Source organism: Eretmochelys imbricata, chromosome 19 (genome assembly GCF_965152235.1).
Source record: "Eretmochelys imbricata isolate rEreImb1 chromosome 19, rEreImb1.hap1, whole genome shotgun sequence".
Lineage (NCBI taxonomy): Eukaryota > Metazoa > Chordata > Testudines > Cheloniidae > Eretmochelys > Eretmochelys imbricata.
In genome coordinates this window covers 2,062,520-2,081,418 of record NC_135590.1, presented here as the reverse complement: position 1 = coordinate 2,081,418, position 18,899 = coordinate 2,062,520, and the positions used below count along the sequence as shown (strand labels likewise).

At 47.2% G+C, this 18,899-nt stretch overlaps 1 protein-coding gene across 1 annotated transcript in view; it reads right to left on the bottom strand.

Moving 5' to 3' along the window:
• GRIK3 (glutamate ionotropic receptor kainate type subunit 3) overlaps nucleotides 1-18,899 on the bottom strand; it is a 237,285-nt gene that overhangs the window by 75,799 nt on the left and 142,587 nt on the right. Inside the window, exons 5-7 of the mRNA XM_077837713.1 lie at nucleotides 18,240-18,293; nucleotides 10,156-10,329; nucleotides 2,189-2,332 (exon numbers count right to left, since the gene is read on the bottom strand). Of these exons, the coding sequence (XP_077693839.1) occupies nucleotides 2,189-2,332; nucleotides 10,156-10,329; nucleotides 18,240-18,293 (372 nt within the window). The remainder of the gene's footprint in view (nucleotides 1-2,188; nucleotides 2,333-10,155; nucleotides 10,330-18,239; nucleotides 18,294-18,899) is intronic.

Here is an 18,899-nt window from a genome sequence, read left to right as displayed (position 1 = left end):
GCAACGGAGGAAGCTTATCCCTGCAACTAGCTGACAGAGTGCCAGGAAGGGGAACAACAGGCGGGCACTGGAGTGGAGGGCTCAGGGTAATTTGCAAAAGGCGGCAACACATGAAATTATTAAACACTTTCTTCTGGCAGCCGGCAGGAGCCGCTCATTGCGGAAGGGAACAAACCAAGAGAGAGAAGAGGAGATTTTCAGAGCCTGCGAACTGGCAGTTCAATGTCCCTGTAAAATGAGGATAATCTTTCCTTTCTCCTGCCCTGGGTCTGTCTTGTCTATTTAGATTGTAAACTCTTCAGGGCAGGGACTTTCTCCCACTCTGTGTGTACAGGCCCTAGCGCAAGGGGACCTTGATGGGCCCTAGGCACTACCAAAATACAGATAAGAAAGAACAATAAATAATGATCTTTTGATTGGCTTTTCTGCCTCAAAACAAGAGAGTTAAATTTAACCATTGCAAAACCTGGGAAGAAGAGAGAGAATTATTTCCATGGCTCCAGGAATAGAATAAATTACTATGGCCTGATTATACGACTCCCATGTTAAAAGGTGCAGCCAGAGCAGTGTAAAGGGGCCTTTGTGTAAATGAGAATCCAGCCCTTAATCACAAAGCAATCCCAAGAGTGCTTGAACCTATCTACTGGCAGGACCACATCCCAGGCCCTGCAACGTGCCCTTAGCACAGCACTAGGGATCTGCCACTCACCCCTCACTCTTGGTTCGTTTTTTTCAGGCTAGGATCGTCTCCCACTGGCAGGAGGAGAAACACAGCAAGTAAGCAGAGGACAGGCATGGTAAGAAAGTAGCTCCCTGCATGGCTGCTCTCACAGGTGCGCTCCTTGTTCCAGCCTCCCCGCCGTGCTGTGATTTGGTAAGCTTGCTGTTTGCATGCGTAAGCCAAACAAACAGTTACGTGGGCTGAACCCAGGGAATTTATAATTACACAAAACAGAGGAAATGAAGTTCCCACTTCACTTCCTGGACTCCTATCTTACTAAATCCACCGCTCTGCCAAAACTGGGCAATCAGCACACGGGCAGAGATGTAAGACGCTGCCAGTTTTGCCACCAGACCTGTGCCAAGTACTTTTTGTAGACACCAACCAAAAGTTCCTGCAGAAGGCAAACAGCTCTCCCTCTGGTCGGAAACCGCCTTGTAATGAGAGCAGCCCAGAGCGGGCACAGGTGGACACAGCGTCAGTAATAGTACTGGAGGGTTCAGCTCATTTCTCACGTCTTGCTGTGACCCCACTGGAACTATTTTGAGGGTGTAAGATGTAAATAGTGCATAAGCCTCACGCAAGCCTTTTGCACAGGGGTGAAGATCAACCACCAGCAAACATTTAACAAGAATTGTAACTCACGATGGTTTACACGATCGGTTTTAGATCAACAAATGCACTCGTACAATTAACTGTTGACAGGCCCCAATCCAGGCCTGGACTCTCATTCACAGACACACTTGGGGTGATACTCTGAAATGCCTCCTGTAAAAATATTCCAGCGCACCCAAGAGCTCTGGCTGTCTCCTGGTTAGGAGTTGAGTTTTCACCCACTATTTACCTGCATCAGGGATATTTTTTATACCGGGCCTCAACATACACAGATCAAAGCAGCCCACCTCTAGCCCCCGATGAATGGGGCACCAAGCATCTCCAGTTTCAAATGGGGGGACGGACATTCAAACAGTTATGGCAGTGGCTGGAAACAAGACAGGCAAAGGGTACAAGCGCAAGGTCACACCTGAGCTAGGAATAGAAGTTGGGGTTCTTGGTTCCCTGTCCAGGATCCTATCTACTGGACCACTGTGACTGGTCAGGTGTAGCCCTGCTCTCTCTCCACCAAAGTCAGGGGTGTTTCACCAGGATTCAGTTTAGCCCAGAAACCTTAAGACTCTGGTTATTGGCCTTTATCAGATGAAAGCTGCACAGTCTGTTCTATCACCACATTTACTTTCAAGTGCATCTTATCTGGTCCCAAAGGGGCCATACCAACAATCTGACTCCTGGATCCTTGCTCCCATCCATCTCCGCAAGGGTTGTCTATAGTGCTCGTAAGTGCGTTGTCTAGCCACTGTGCATCTCCTAATTCTGGGCTCTGAACAGCTGCTCTCCATCCCCACGTTGCCGACGGAAGGTTTGCATCAATAGGGAGGACGCAGTTGTTGCTGCAAATCATGCTTTTACCTCTTTTATGAAATTCATAAAGCGGCCCCCGAACCTCCAGGCTTTGTGTCGATGGCACTGCAAGGAGTTAACGGTCATCTGTGGGGCTCGCTGGTAGCACACTGAGACGATGTGAACTGCGTCGTACAACAGGGCAGCATCTGTCTAAAATAAAGGGGAACAGCATTTGGGTTGATAACCGTTCCAAAGCAAAAAGACAATAATGAGGCAGAGCAATTTGGTGACGGTTCCATTTGGAAAACCGATGATCCATCTCATGCAAAGCTGCAGAAGCTTCTTCTCTAAATTGTCGTCCCCACCCCCATTCTCTCCTCCCTCTTACTCATACGTCTCTCAGAGAAATGAAAGAGGTTGCCTCTGTCTTCTTGCCTGCATCCTGACATCTCTCCTCCCTTGCGCCTGAAACACACTTGCATACAGCTTCCCTAAGGGCAGGGCTTTCGGCATTGAGGGGTTGTATCCTGCCGGCGGATCAGCCCGACGCTGCTGATCAGTCCGGGAACTGCAGGCTGAACACCCTCCAGCACACACAGTTGCCAGCAGCAGGGGGCTGTGAGTGTGTGGGGGGAAGGCCTGGGTACAATGGTTTCGTTGGAGAGCAGATTGATGGGACAGTTGGCACCACTGGTAAAACAGGGGAGGAGGGGGCACTGGATAAATAAAAAACAAAGTCTAATGCAAGAACCAGCTGACCACTCCAAGGACACCTACAGTCACACTGACTTCTGGCTAATGGAGGGATCTAATTGTTCAGCCCTAGATGAGTGTAATCAAAGGCCACATATCCAGCTCCCATTGAAATCAACTGTAAAACTCCCACGGACTGAAAGGGAGCAGAACATAGCTGTATTCTCTACATTGTTACAACGGTGTGCTCAACGAACTTCTAGAGACTCACAGATTTCAAAGTCAGATCACCTAGTCTGACCTCCTGTATAACACAGGCCATGGGAACCCTTGCTCCATGATTCCTGCTATGAATCTGTGAAGCCCATAACGTCTGTTCGAGCCATAGCATATCTTGAAAAGCCCCGCACTGTAACCAGACAAGCAGGCCCTCAATTCCCTCCTGGGGGGTAGATTTGGAACAATCCATTCTTTATCCAAAGAAGAGCTGATCTAAAAAAAGTTACCATGTTTCATGACTCTGTGCGGGGGGAGGGTTGGAGAAGGGGGGAGATTTTTTGTTTCATTTGGAATTATTCCTGAATTATTTCTGGATTTGGACAAAAAGTTTCTGGAGAACATTTTTTTGTTTTGAAATTTTTAATTTCATTTTGGTGGGGAAAATCCCACTCCACATTTTTACGTTTTTGTTTCAAAATTGTGGAAGAAAACACACCTTCTCGTGTTCTTTTATTCTTCCCTCCACTTAAAAAAAAAAAAGTAAAAATAAATGGTGGTGAGGGGAAGTTCCCCCCAATGTAAAAACTGAAAAAGTTGTCAGAAATAACAACCTTGGTGTAAAAAACCATGTTTTGTGAAACCCCTTTAAAGAAGGCTGAAAAAATTTCAACCATTCCTAACCCTAACAGGCCTACCCATCAGGCCAGAAAATGTCTTCTCCGGCTGAAATTTCAGACTTCAACAGAACTTTGAAATAGCTAAAGCTACGGAACAGCAAATAGGTTTGCTTTGTGGGCAGAAGTTGTGTTTTTGTTGTTCTTTTCATTTTCTAAATGGGTCATTATGTACACAACAAAGAAATTCTTCAGAAGGTTTTTTCCCGTATGTGTTCGTTTACACTAAAAGGCCATAGTCATCTCTTTAAATCACAGACGACAAGAATGTCATTTCTCTAGCTACTTCTTTTTTAGGTATCTCTAATGCACCTACCACTGTACTGTCTGCTTGTCACGCAAAAAAGATTGCAAGCCCTTTCTAGTGAAATGTCAGACGAACAGGAGATATAAAAAGATTTTTTTTTTAATGTAGCCCCTTTTCTCTGAGGATCTCAAAGTAGTAGCACAGAAAAATAGTGGTATCTCTATTTTATCGATGGGAAAAATGAGGAACAGAAAAGTTAAGTGACCAAGGTCATGCATGCAGCAAGTCAAGACCAGAACTCTGTTCTCCTGACTCTTAGTCCCTCTTAGAACCACGAGACAACACAGAGAAATCAGAGCTGCCCTCATGAGAAAACTAAAGCAAAGCATCCCCATTTCAAGATGAGTTTCAAGGTGAGGAGTTGGACTCTGAATAAAAATTCCCCCCACCACCCTGGTAGTTTTTCTTGGGTGCTGGTGCTGTGAAATCTTCACCCAGATGGCAATGCCTGACAGTCCTGCTTCCATGAAATATCCATGATGAAACTGGGAAATTTCACGCAGTGGGGACCAGGGGGCTATTGGTGTACAATGTGACAGCCAGTGGGGTGGTGGTGGTTTGGAATGGCTTTGTGACACTGCACCCCACCTCCAGACACTGACAAAGTGGGGTTTTTTTTCACTTCTAAAAGAGGGATGGGGGGAAATCCCACTAGTTAAAAACACATTCCTTGCTGGTTTCACAAAAGTGGATGACAAAGACCCAAGAATAGTAGCCATATTTGTAAAAAATCAAACAATATAGCAAACTACAGATCAAATATCTAACAGTGGAGTGTGGCAGAGGAGAAAATGCTTTGTCCCAGGTTGGCAATCATTCCCATGACCTTATTCCTCCCAAGCGTGAAGAGCAGGAGCCTGGCCTACATCCCGCTGGTGTATCTTTACAACACTAAGGGACAGGATACTGGGTCTTATAAGTCTGGGGGATACTGGAACACGTTTAAGCACACAGATGGTGTATAATTATTATTTGTTTGATGGTGGTATGTACGGGCCCCAGCTGAGAGCCCATTGTGTTAGACACTCTACAAACACATAGGGAGAGACAGGCCCTATCTCCAAGAGCTAAACAGACAAGAGAGGCATGGGGCAGGAGAGAAATATAACCACACATCAGGAAAGAGACTTGCCCAAGATCCCACTGTAGGTCCCTGGCAGAACTGGGAAGAAAGCCGGTGCCCTCCCCACTGGGCCATGCTGCCTTTCTCTTCTATTGCATTGTTCTGGAATACTAGAGAGGAGAAGACAGCACAATATTCTACTCCGAGCAAGCAGGGTGAGTTCACAGGTACTTACAGCTAATGTGCATTAGCCATGAATTCCCATGTGGAACCCTCTAGGGAGTTCTAGTCACCATCCCACACTAGCATGGAGAGTGCAGTGTAAGCTAACCAAATGGTCACTAGCGGTATAGAACCTACATTACAAGAAAGGATGAAGGGATCTGGACTTTGTTTTCATAGTAGAGGAGTGAGCCTGCAGGTGCCATGGTAAAGGTTTCCAAAATTAGAAAGGCAGAGCCAGGGTGGCTGGGGATAAACCCCGCTCAAAGGTGAGGCGTGTTTCGAAAGCAAAGGGCCAGAATGGCAGGTTCGGTGCTAGCCTCGGATTTGGCAGTCATGGTTTTCCACCTGCAAATAGCGCCTGTACTCAGAGTTTCATGCCTCTGAGGGGTTATACCCACAAATCCAGGGACGGGAGTTCAGTGGCTGAGCGCTCCCCGTTGTGCCTCTGACCATGCAAACTCAGTGAGCAAGTGACGGCGTAGCTGAAAATCAGACCCACCATCCAAACTGTATTTGGGAGTACACAGGAAATCAGGCAGAACTTAGCCACGCAATAAGCTCCCAGAGAAGGGACTGAGTTTGATAGACACCTGACTTAGCTGCTGGAGAAGGAGAGGCTTGAAGGACACAATTCTGAAGCACGAAGATAGGGTGAACAGCAATTCAAACAGGGCTGGCTCATTAAACCTGTGGCCTCTGCGTGCTCCTAAAACGACTTCCGTTCTTATCATCCACCACTACGGGAGATATTGCAGAGACTCAGTGTGTTTTGAGTAGAGTACAGCATGCCCCAGTATTAGGATGACCAGACAGCAAATGTGAAAAATTGGGACAGGGGGTTGGGGGTAATAGGAGCCTATATAAGAAAAAGACCCAAAAATCCGGACTGTCCCTATAAAATCGGGACATCTGGTCATCCTACCCAGTATGCTCGAGTAGTTACGGAAAATAGTGCACCCCCTAATCTAAAGATAATCTAAAGATAGTTTAAAACAAACTATTGCATAATCTAAAGATAGTTTAAAACAAAGAGGAAGCTCTTACATCCCCAAGGCTTGTATTCTGGAGGGTCATATTTGGTAGGGAGGAAGGACCCTAAAACCAGAGGTCTGAGAGCTTTGTGACCTTGCTATTGACAAGAGGTGGTAAACAACCAAATCTTAGTGCACATATAACAAAGGGTTCTACTAACTGAGGTCTTGTCGTACATTCTGTGCAATAGTCTCTCTCCGTGCTCATACAAAGCCAGGGGTATGTGCCGTCTATAAAAATGAAATAATTTAGAAGGTATTTTGGAGAAGTGTCGGAACAAGAGAAAAGATTAAAAAAAAAGTCAAAGAAATGCAGGAAATAGGGGGAGAGCCTGCTACAAGGAAAATTTCAGCTGCAAGAGAGAGACATTTGTCACTGGGGAGCGATCCCCAGATTCTAAGGCCAGAAGAGACAATTATGGTCATGCAGGCTGAGCTTCTGCTTCTCCCAGGGCAGAGAACCTGAACCAGTAAACTCCTGGAGTAGAGGGAATTATTTTTCCCAATACAATGGGTCCTCCTGCAAATCTCACATGTATGGAGATGGAGTAACTTTACTCACAGTTGCCCTGTTTGCTTCCAGAGCTTGGGGTCCCCACTTCTGAAAGCCTGGCCCACTGTTTTGATGTTTGACATTGACCAGAAGGCATAAAAAGGGAGAGAATTCTAGTGTGTGCCTGCCTCATTTCTCGGTTTCGTAAGAAGGGAGGGTTCAGATGTCTTGGGCAGAGATGTCTGATGTTAGAAGGATGCTGCTCCTAGCTGCAGAGAGAAACTTTCAGCTCTGCTGGAAGAAGACTTTTAAAAAAATTTATTAGAAAGCCCACAGCATGCTGGTTCAGTCTTTGCTGGCGAGGAGAGAGGCTGGAAATCACAGCCAGCATGCAGGCATCACCTCAGAGTAGCATTTTATCATAATGCCCCTTTGTGACAGGCAGAGCAGAAGATTAACAAGCCATACTGGGGAGGGGGAAGATCACACCCGTGCCTCTGGTTATTACCAGCTGTCTTGCTGCAATAGAAGAAGGGATGCTGCTGTCCTCGTTTCTGCCAGCCGCCAGGTCCATCCTTGCCCCAGATGTGCTTGGCTCCCGACATGCAGAGAGAGAGCGAAGTTTCTCACGAGGCCATGTGGCACTCTGGGGATGGGGCTAAGAAAGCAGACTCCTTATGGTCAGAAATTAAGACATGTTCCTAATGCATCCTTCCCTCTAGTGTTGGGAAATCCCACAAACCAGCCACCAGATATCTGATCTGCCCTTGCCGGCTATTTCTCTCTGAAACCCTGAGCAGAGATGGACAGGGCGCTCGGGGGGGGGGGGGTGGTTCTCAAACTGCCTTTTTCTCACTGTCACTCCCCTTGAGGGCTCCATATGCACCGGGTCTCTCTCTGGTTTTTCTCAGCCCTCCTTGATGCACACGCTGAGTAATAGGACCCAAGCTATGAGCCGTCTCTGGGTCGGAACAGTGGAGCACTTCCTCCTTTGCTTGCCCATCCCTACAGAGGAGCACCATCCCGAAATCCACACTGTGAATAAGGCACCTTCTAGTCCCTCTGGAGTCCTGGGGCCCCTGAGGAGTCAGAAGCCCAGAATGTGTCCTGTTGGGGGCCTTGCTTGCTATGGGCCAAAGGCAGAAGGAGAATGGTGGAAGCCTCCACTCAGGAGAAACCCTCAATGACAGGCGGCAGGCACTTCAAGGAGGAAAGGACGCAAATGCACCAGTGACAATTTGGGAGCCTTTTACCCGGGGATCCTGGTTGGGGTGAAGAGGCAGGACAGGAGGAAACCAGGCAGTACTTGTGTGGGATGCAGCATCCTCCCAGTAGAAACTATTGGGGTGTGGAGCTGCTACCAACCCCCACAGCAGCAGCATTCCGGGGTGGCAGGGAACCCCAGCTCCCAACACAAGCGTGTCAACTCTGCTCCCATTCTCCAGATCACTCGCTCCAAACTGCAGGCCTTATCCTGCCAGGTACTGAGCTCCCAGTGAAGTCTGCGGCAGGCAGGGGTGCCGGTGAACCTCCCAGGAGGCATTCAGCATCTTGCAGGATTGTGCCCTGTGAAATATCACACGGCTGTCCTTAATCCAGCCCAACCCTCTGGTGAGTTTCGTGCAAGAGCTTGTCACAGCGGCAGGCACGTCCCTGGTGACATGGCTCCCGCTGAACGGCACGAGCATTCGGAATTCCCAGTGCCTGTTCTCAGGAGCAGGGTGCTCGTGGATGGTGACCCCTTGGGGCACCCGTCTGCCCCAACCTGAAAGGCAGCTTGTGCAGGGCAATGAGGAGAGGGTTCCTTCCTCAGCCTGGGAGCACCAGGGTTTGTCGCACATGCATCATGGACCTTTCCAGTGCAGTGAGCTTTGTGCATGGGGCCGGCGCAGAGAAATCCAGGCATGTTCCCATGAGGAATACAGTATCTATCTGATTAAAGAAACAGCTGCCCTCCTTTGCCTCTCGTTCCCAGCAGATACTGTGCGGGGCACTTCCCCCGTTTACACCACACCTAGTCGCGGTCCCTGCACAGCCCAGCCACGCAACAGCCTGAACTAACAGCTTCAAATCAGTCTATGTGCATCCAGATTTTGTGGAGGAGACGTGACAGCGGGTCGCGCTATTAAGACAAGACATATAGCTGCACGGAAGCTGCAGCCCGCGGGCATGCTGGCCCACACAGATGGACTGTAATAACATTGGTACAGTACTGAGAGCTTTGTTGTATTTAAGAGGCAATTACAATAGAGAGCAACTAAGTACATGAGGAAGGATCCCTGGGATGGGTTGTCCTGAGACAAGTTGGTTGAGATGTGAGTCTTTTACTATATGTTTGTACAGCCCCCGCTGGAGCCTTTGGGTGCTAGAGAAAGGCAAAGAATTACTATTATTAATAAGAAATAATCACAATAACAATAAGAACAATTAGAGCTGGTCAAAATGTTTCCAAATTTCAGAATTAAAAACAATAAAGGAACGATTTTCTTGACCTTTCCACAGTTTTCTTCCAGTTTTTTCTCCAAATTACAGGACTGGTGGAAATTTTTACAATTTGAAAATATTGACACAAATGTTTGTGGGTTTTCTCCTGACTGGCTCCACTACTAATAAATAATGCTCGGAGCCATTAATGGACTTTTGCATGGTCAACATAGGCTTCCAGGGGACTTATCTGCAGCAGGGGCAGCTGCAAAACTCTCAAGACACCAAATGTGCATTTCTCTTGTACTCAGATCCTTGTCAGTGGTAGCTTCACACTGCTCACACACCTACTGGTGAATAACTACCTTCAGATCTAGTCCCTGCAGGGGAGACCACGTTTAGCAAAATGAGAGTGCACAGATGCTTTTTTGATTTTTAAAGTTGTATGAAATCTAAAAAGGGTTTTTTTCCCCCCCAATGGATCACCTATCCATCCACTTCTGGATTTTAACTAAATGCTGAAGCGATCAGCACTGAACTGCTGTATTTAGAGAAGAACAGCAGCTATCTTCACACATCAGACTTTTATGGATGATGGGCCAAGGAGATGTAGATCCCCTGTGATTGATACACATGCTGATACACCAGGGTGAATATGGCCCGATGCAGCTATGAGAGGGACGTCCAACTACGATCCTTTGTTAAGTTTCAAAAGCAGAGAAATAATCAGTAGAAAATAAATGTCAATTATTCAGTAAAATCCTAGAGGAATAACTCCCTCCCCGGAACCCAGGCAGCACCCAGAGCAGATATAACGGGAGTGGCGTTTGTGTCAGGGCCCCTCTTTGCACAGCCAGGGACAACACACCCACATGCCAAAGGGATTTTAAAGTGACCATCGTACCATCATGACTCCGTCAAGCAGGCCTGACTCCACCCTGGGCGTGGCCTGCAGCCGCTCCATGGACCATTTCTCAGTGATGGCAGACACGTGAGGGTTCTCCACGTTGAGGATCCGGAAGCCAGTCAGGTTCACTCCAGAGTAGCGATATGGTTCTAGGTCTAATGCATAAAGATCCTTAAAAGAGAGAAATCAGTTTTAACATTTTGTGACTTTCTTTTATTTGTCGCATTTCCTTTGTTTAATGTGGTGCCCTTTGTATTAAGCTGGAGAGTTCAGGGTTCACAGAAAGTGGGATACAGGATGCTGCCGTACTGAATGCAGGGTGTAGAGCTCCGTCCCTTACCATCATTATGAGTATCATGATAGTACCAATGGAATCAGGGCTCCATTGTGCTACATACATCTAGGAAAAGCCAATCTCCTTTCCAAAGACTTTACAATCTAAACACACAGGACAAACAAAGAAAAACAACAAAATGTTTTGTTCAACCCAAAATGAAATGTCTAGTTTTCAAGTTTTTTTAAATCAAAAGACAAAGTCATTTTGAACTGAAAAATCTTTTTTTTTCTTTCAATATATTGAAATGAAACATTTCCAAATTTCAGTAAGAATTTGCAAAATGTTTTGGTTGACTCAAATCTGCATTTTTCCGTGAAAAAAGTTGACTGAAAAATGTCATCCAACCCTAGTCCTGCGACTGGTGCCTGGCCACTACACCCAGCAGAATGAGGTCTTAAAAGGCATTGTTTCTGCATTTGAGTTTAATCCTATAAAAGTTCCCCAAGGTTTTTCCTGGAGAATTTGCTTTGAGTGCTGAGTCCTGGATGGTGCCTTGTATGACAGAATAACTCCAAATTTGGAATGTCAATTTGCAGATCACTACAGAAGAGGAGCTAAGATGAATTTCTTGACATTACAACCAGTGTACACAGTCTGAAAATGAATGAGTGTGCCCTTTATACAATAAAAAAAGAGAGAGACAGAGAAACCAGGCAGTCTTTAGCTCGCCTGGCAACCAGCCCAAAGCTGTCACTCGGCAGGCAGGGAGAGAGGGGGTATTTGCAGTCCTTCGTAAGCGCACTTCCTTAATGCATCTCTTGGCTCTGCCACATCTGAATATTAACTTCAGTACAGGGAGGTCTGTAGCTCAAACCTCAGAAACAAATCTGAATGGGTTTTGGATCCGAGACATGCCAGGCACACACCACAGCTGTTCAGCTCGGCAAAAAACAAGAACAGCTCACCCAAGGGAAATGGAAGCTGCCTGGATGATGAAGCTGAACAAGGTTTCCTGGGAGTTCACAAATGAGGGAATCGTGAGTGAGCATGGCAGAGAATGGCAGTCAGGAGGGGGCTTCGGTCCTGGAATAATCTGCTTAATGAGTTGTTTTAACCATATTTTATTTTGAACAGTTTCTGCAACAGTTCTTGATTTTGTAATCCCAGATCATCCCATTCCTACCATCTTCTCTGCTGATTCATTCTCTAAAACAGATGAGAGGCAATAAAAAAAAAAACTAGTTTGCATGCACCACATTCTCCTGGGCCAAATTCTAGGAAGTGCTGAGTTTCTGTTTTGACTTTTTGTTTCAAAATGGCATTGTTTAGAAATTAAGACAAATTAAAAACCCCACAGAATGGGATGAAAAACACCCCAAAATGAAACAAAATGTTTTATTTTGTCCCGGTCGTGGATTGTACACTCTTTGGGGCTGGGACCTGTCTCTTTGTTCTGTGTTTGTACATTGCCTAGCACAACAGGGTCCTGGGACGTGGCTGGGGCCGCTAGGTGCTCCTGCAATACGAATGCATGGGTTTCCCTGCTGGATTCGATTGTACCCTGACACCGCCTCATCAAAGTCAGTGTTTAACTACCACCATGATGTGCCACACCGCTCGACCTGTCAGGGACCAGGTCTGGGGTGAAATGTGAGCCACGAAAAGGATCCCTGCTGGGAAGTTAAAATGCCGCTGGGTTCCTTCCTTTACAGCAAATGACACTTTCTGGAACCTCAGCCCCATGAATCTTTATTACTGACTGCACCAGGGCAGCTCGTCCCAGCGGGGCTGCAGGGCTGAGGCTGGCCAACCCTGCTTACTGAAGAGGCACGCCTTGGTGGGGCCCGGGGCCTCCTCGCAGAGAGCAGTAGGGTGAAGTAGCACACTGGGACAAAGGAAGAGCTCTGTGTGTGGCCGACTAAACCAGGGGTGGGTATAAACTTTTGTGTTACGGGTATGAGGTTCCCTCTGGGGTCTCTCGGGGGATTGTTTGAACCATTTTGGTTATTAAACCATCCCTGGGTGGGGGTGCTGTTAACCACAAGACAGACAATACAGGAGTTCTCAAAGGGCCTGCAAGAGAAGGCTAACGTGGGCAGGGTACGTGCAAAATGACCCCTGGCCGTGAGAGGAGTTAGCTACACTGATGTAAATATAGGGTGACCAGATGTTCTGATTTTATAGGGACAATCCTGATATTCAGGGCTTTGTCTTATATAGCACCTGTTACTCCCCACGCCTGCCCCGATTTTTCACACTTGCTGTCTGGTCACCCTATGTAAATAGTCATCAACAGTACAAGTGAGGGGACCCCCAAGTTGTGTGGAAGGCTGGGAACTTTGCAATGACATGAGGTGAAGTCCCTAGATCTGCAGGATATGTGCAAGGGGTGTTGATTTAGGGGTTTACAAAACCCTACAAGATTAGAGGAACAGCCTGACTGACCCCCAACGCTAACCCAACAGGCCGCTGTTCTTTGTTCAGTGTCAAAAACCCAAAGTGCAAATTGGGGATGATTTGGACACTAAACGGTAACTTGGGAAGTATGTTCATCTCTGTCACATCCAGTCATTCTCTACCGTGTTATTTATGCGTAATCACCAGGATTCACGTGCAATGCCCATTGCAGGATTTAGGGAACATGGCAATTTTGAAATGGCTGCTCTACGTAAACTCCACGCACCTTTATCCCACCTAGCATACTGTACCCCCTTCAGCACCGGGACACAGCTTGTCTGTGCCCAGGGGGGTTTCCTCACCAGATCTAATGGAGGAGTTTGTCAAAGGAAGTAGCCAAGTCTTGGATTCAATCTTGCTCTGTATCCCAGCAGAGCAGCGTCCGCTGCTTCTCACAAGCACATGGTCCGACCTGCTCCAGGGCCAGCTGCTACTGCAGCAGGGGGTTCACATAAGCTGCGTAGAGAGCTCCCTGCGGACTGCATAGTCCAGTTGAAGGTGTGTCTCCTGACCTACAAAGACCTCTATGGAAAGCGCTCTACCTGCCGGTGGTTGCCTCTCCCTCCATGACAGCTACAATCCCACACAACGGTGCAACTCTACACCAATGGGGGAGACCCATGGGTGCAGGGGACCAGATGTTCCCAGGCTATGGAGCTCCCCGCCCTGAGAAAGAACAAACACCTGGGATCCAGCCACTCTCAGGCCTAGAGACAAGTCTCATTTCTTCAACTTCAATAGTTTCTTCACATCCCCCGTCCCCTGCACACGTCCACAACTCACACACGCAAACACAGGGAGCCTTAGGAACTGAGCAAGCTATTTCTCTTTCCAGCTGGGAAGGGAGAAAGGGAGCAACTGTTGTTGTCATTTCTACTTGTAAACCCTCTCTTATCGCTGTGGTGACATGGGCTGTCTAAGGAGAGAGCCTTTCTGGAGCATGGAGTGAATGGTTGAGGCTTGGATTAATAACGTGGAAATTCCCCCATGAACAGTGTCCACCCACACGGGCCAGTGCCTTCTTTTCTGGCAACGCTTTGTTATTGCTGGTAGTAATGAAGTCTCCCTGCTATGGCTCACAGGGGCTGAAGCGATAAGGATGGGTATACGTTTATTGTTCTCAGAAGGGATTTTGAAAAGTTGGGTTATATTTTAACCGTTAATCGATCCCCTGCTGGTGAAGTCTCGTTTTTCTGTCTGATAGTCTCTGGCAGTCCCTGTGTGAGTCATCTGGCCCAGATTGCTTGTGCAATGAGGCAGGGACCACTGGGTGCACGTCTCAATACAGGAGAGAGATGGTCCATGCAATATGCCACTTCAGCCACACAGCTGCTTGACAATCAGTTCTGTTCTGCCCAAGGGTGAGGGAAGGAACAGACCATCCTGTTTCCTGCACTGGACAGTGCGCCCGTAGAGGCCGCGTACTGCAAACACACAGGCGCGGCTTGGGAGGTTACTGGGCAATGTGAATAGCACACGTAACAATTTGCTGGGATTTCGTTAGCTGTTCAAGAGCAGCATTGGGAAGAGTTAGTGAGGGCCAGAGCTCTGCCTGATAAGGAAGCTTTGCGCAAGCATGTATCGACTTTAGGAATAGGCTTGGCAACTCCTTAAGGGGATTCATCAAGGAGGTGACAGGGAATCTCTCAATGGGGAAGCAAGGACTTGGGATATTTATTATGCCTTTGTGCATCTTAGTGGCTGAACACTGATGTCTCCCGACACCCAACAGGAACCAGCTTAGCCATGCAAATGTGGTTTTTGGTGACGTCACAGGCTGACCCTGTGTAATGACCCTGATGGTGCACTCTCCCACTTGCAGAATTCGTAATTTCTGGAACAGCTGGCAGAGCATTGGCCCCAAATGCAGAACCGTAATCAGTGTGTGAGAAAACCAGCGCATTCCAGACCACGGTGACTGCACACTCCATGGAGGAGCTGGGAATCATTGCAGCTCTTGGGCCTTAAGCTTTTAGGGCCTCATTTTATTTTTATATGCTGGCTTCCTATTTTGCACCCTCCAAGTGCACAGCTGATGCCATGTAGATGTTTGCAGGTCCAGTCACTAATTACGCCCACAAAGAATTGCATGGTCAAATTTTCATCTGCAAAATTTTAGGTAGAAAACCAGAGATCCAGTTAAAGAGCAGGCTGAAAATCAATCTTGAATATCCTCTCATAAATGATGCCAGGTGACTGAACTCAGCATGCAGATATTTAATTGCATCAGGGTTTGGATGGTTAACATCATCTTTATCTCAGACTATGGGTTTATTAGTCTATTGCTCGACCCCAGGGGAACAGTTTTCATATTCCTCATTCTTCCAGCAATCAGAATTTTTAGGCATAGAATATCTTCTGTTAGTGCTTTGGGGAAAGATGTGGTGAATTCACTTCTGAGGCTAGCAGATTCACTTCCACAGCTTTAGTTGTACATGACAAAGTCCATCCAGCTAGCTCCAACTGATGTCCAGGACCTCCTATCTCTCTGTTCCCCTCTCTGCCATGCCTCCAGCACTGGCTTCCCTTCTCACCCTGCCCATACTCAGGGTGTGACTATCTCCTGTTCTGCATCTCCTGTAGCCCTTCACTTCCCCAAGGACCTGATTTCACTTCCATGGAAGCTAACTTGAGCCTTTCCATTCTCCTCCAGTCCCTTTGAAATCTCAGCTGAAATCTGACTCTCCAGCTTCTAGAGATAAAAGAACAATTAAGAATTCAAACTGAGTTGCAAAAATTGCAAGGAAAAAAAATCACCATATTAGTTCCTCCCAGACCTTCTGCTCCTGCCGCTCCTATATCTGCAACTTGGAGCATCTGTTTCCATTTTCCAGTTCATCTACCTTTTCCTTCTATCACTGACTCTGGTGCTTTGGATTTGTCCCCTTCCACCTTCTCTGGAACATTGCTTTTCAGAGTTACGGAGCTGCTTTTACACCCCTGACGTTGCCCAGCAAAAAGTTCCTAGCGGAAGCTCCATCTTCCATGACAGGCGCGGCTTCTTGAGAGTCTGCGCCCGCAGAGATCAGGGATCTATTCTGTTAGCTGCTCTGCAAACACACAGAAAGGGGCGGGGACTTGCTGTGGTCCAAATCCAGCAACAACTGCACTGACAACCCCCATTTGACTTCAGCGGAGCTCTTTGTGTTTGGGTGTCACCTAGCACCATGGGGCCCTGATCTCGGCTTAGGCCTTCAGACGCTACTGAGTCCCTGTTTCAACACAATCAACTGACGTACATCGAAGTGACCTGCCTCTCTGATGTGCTGAGTTTCACAGGAGTAGGGTGTGCTCAGCACCAGCTGAAAGCCAGTCCAGTTTAATTTAAGTGCCTAATAATCAGGTTCAATATTAATTTAAGTGCCAGAAAATCAGGCCCCCACACACCCACCTGGGCAGGCCCCATGATTTGAACATTACGGCCTTCTGTTCTGTCTCCTGAACGCTTTCCCCTTCCCCCTGGTGGCTCTAGAGATGGCGCCGTATTTAGTGCCTGCCCCAAGTCCTCTGCTGTGCAATTTCCCGCTCAGGCGCAGAGTCCGAGTCCTGCAGGTGCTGACCTCACCCTTCGCAGCACGGGCGGCTACAGACTGTTTCAGCGTTAAGCCTTAGCCCTCTTCAGAGCAGCCCAAAGTGCAGCGAAGATCCTGAGCTCAGCTGGATGAGTGGAGCAAGCAGCAGAACATCAGCCCTCTTCCCCCTTACTTCTAGCTCCTCTGCTGGTGACCGCGCCTGCTTGAGATGCTGCCCTGGGCGCGCTCTTTCGCTCTGGACTTGGTGCCCAGACTCTAAGTAGTTTGAGCCCCCAGCTTTCCTTAGCTACCCGCAAACAGCTGTGTTAGGGAGACCTCTCCTTGTACGGGCACCGCACAATCCTACAAGCTGCCGAGCCACTTCTAGAGATGCCAAGTCCCGCTGACCCCAACGGGAGCTGAGGGTGCTGAGCACCTTGCAGGATCAAACCCTAAATCATGTGGAAGCAAGGGCTGTGCTTGACACCAAACGACGGCTTCTCAGGCATCTTGCTGGATCCTGGCTCCCAGTTCCGTTAGAAGGAAAATCAAGAGGGGGCCCTACACGTTGAACTCAGCTTTGCTGTTTGGCAAAATGTTGAAGCATTCCATGCCAAATGTTGATAGAGTGTACTCAGCACTGTCTAGGGACCTTTCAGAAACATTCACTATAACATAATAGACTAATTCATTAGCACCCCATGGGTCTAGTATGGTCAAAGCTGGAGAATGTGCATTGCAAGCTAGGAAAACATTGCCTTCAGGAATAATAGATTAAAACATCTTTCCCATGGTATAACTGTTATTTCAGGAAAGTGGCATTAATTGTGATCACTTATCTGTTAATTTATTAACATTTTTTCCCCACCTCCAGGCTTTACCTACACACAAGATGTACTATGGGCTCAGCTGGGACTGATTAATAGGAGGTTATCTGGGAACTGCTTAAAGCTGCCTGGAATAGATAATGGCAGTAGGAGTAATTAAAACGTCTTTTGCATTTGAAAAATAAGTTTTACAAATTTTAAGGGTTAGTTTATTATGTTTCTTTCCTAAAGGGGAAAGATACAGGAGTTTTTTTTAGCATCATACCAAATTCAGGAGGGTCCCAGACAATAACACCCTGAATTAAAACAAAAAAAAAAGCATATGCCAAGAACAATGCCTCCTGGAGTCAGAGGAGAACTAGCCCATGTTTAATGAGACTGAAGATAATTTCAAGCTGAATTCTTCTCGTGCAAAATAAACCTGCAGTGTCAAAATATCTCCCACAGCAAGGAGGGTTAGGCTGCGGTTCTCAAAAGAGCCTCAGGCAGAGAGGTTCCCAACGCCTATTGAATTTCAGCACCCACAAATCCCATGCACAATGGCTACGGACCTTGTGCACACGCTCAGCTTTCAGCGTGTGAGCAACCACACCGAGATCAAAATTACGGGAGGAAAAGAAGTTGAACAAATATTGTGGGCCTGATTCTCTTCTTGCCTCCGCTCGTGTATATGTGGAGTAACTCCAGAGAAGTAAACGCAGTTACACTGATGAAAAGCAGTGTACGTGAGAGGAGAATCAGCGTGTCTGTTAATACGAACAGTTACGTGATGCTTCAATGAGAAGGCCGGATTAAAAAAAATCTGATTTTAGACCAAAGCTAAGTAAAACCTCCTGGTCCCTGTTCTGTTAATACAGGCCCACCCCGCCCCTCTGGGGTCCTGGAGCTGTATGACACACCCAGAAAAAAGTATTCCGTACGGCTCACTGACGACATGCAGCACCTGCTCACATTTCATTCACGGTACATGGGGACAGTAAAAAGAGTTGCATTGATTTGATACTTTACCAGAGTAGTGAAGATGAAGTGGTAGTATTCCGTCATCATTCCCATTGCCATGGCCTTAAGAAGAGTGGGGGGGAAAGAGGGTTAGCAAGATGTATGGTAAAACCGTCCAGAAGAAACAGTGAAAGAAAAACACCTGAAGGGCTGATACATACAGAGAGAGATAAACCAGGAAACACATTTGGATTCTGGACTGATTCAGCAAAGTGCTTAAGCATGTGCTTAACTTTAAGTTCCTGGGACATAAGCATATGCTTACATGCTTTGCTGAATCAAGGCCTAAGACCCTTGTAGCCTGTTTTAAACAGGTACTGAGCACATCCAGATCCCATTGACTTCAATAGGGCATGGCGCTCCAGCAGTGAGAAAAATCCAGAGATTTGATTACAACATCTGGGCATCTCCACACGTCCTATACCACGTGAAATCCCAACACTGACAATGAGCTGGCCGCTGCTGGCCTGGCTGGGACAGAGGGAGAAAGATATGGCTGTGTTTACTTCTTGAGGAAGGTACTCTGGACACCTTGGTGATGGGCAACATTATAGAAACCTAGGCAGACACACAGCCCACCACCAGGGTAATGCTGCCTTGTGTTGATCTTAAAAGGTGAAGTGTAAAGCTTTTTATTCCTTAACTTTGGACTGGCATTGCTGTGTATTT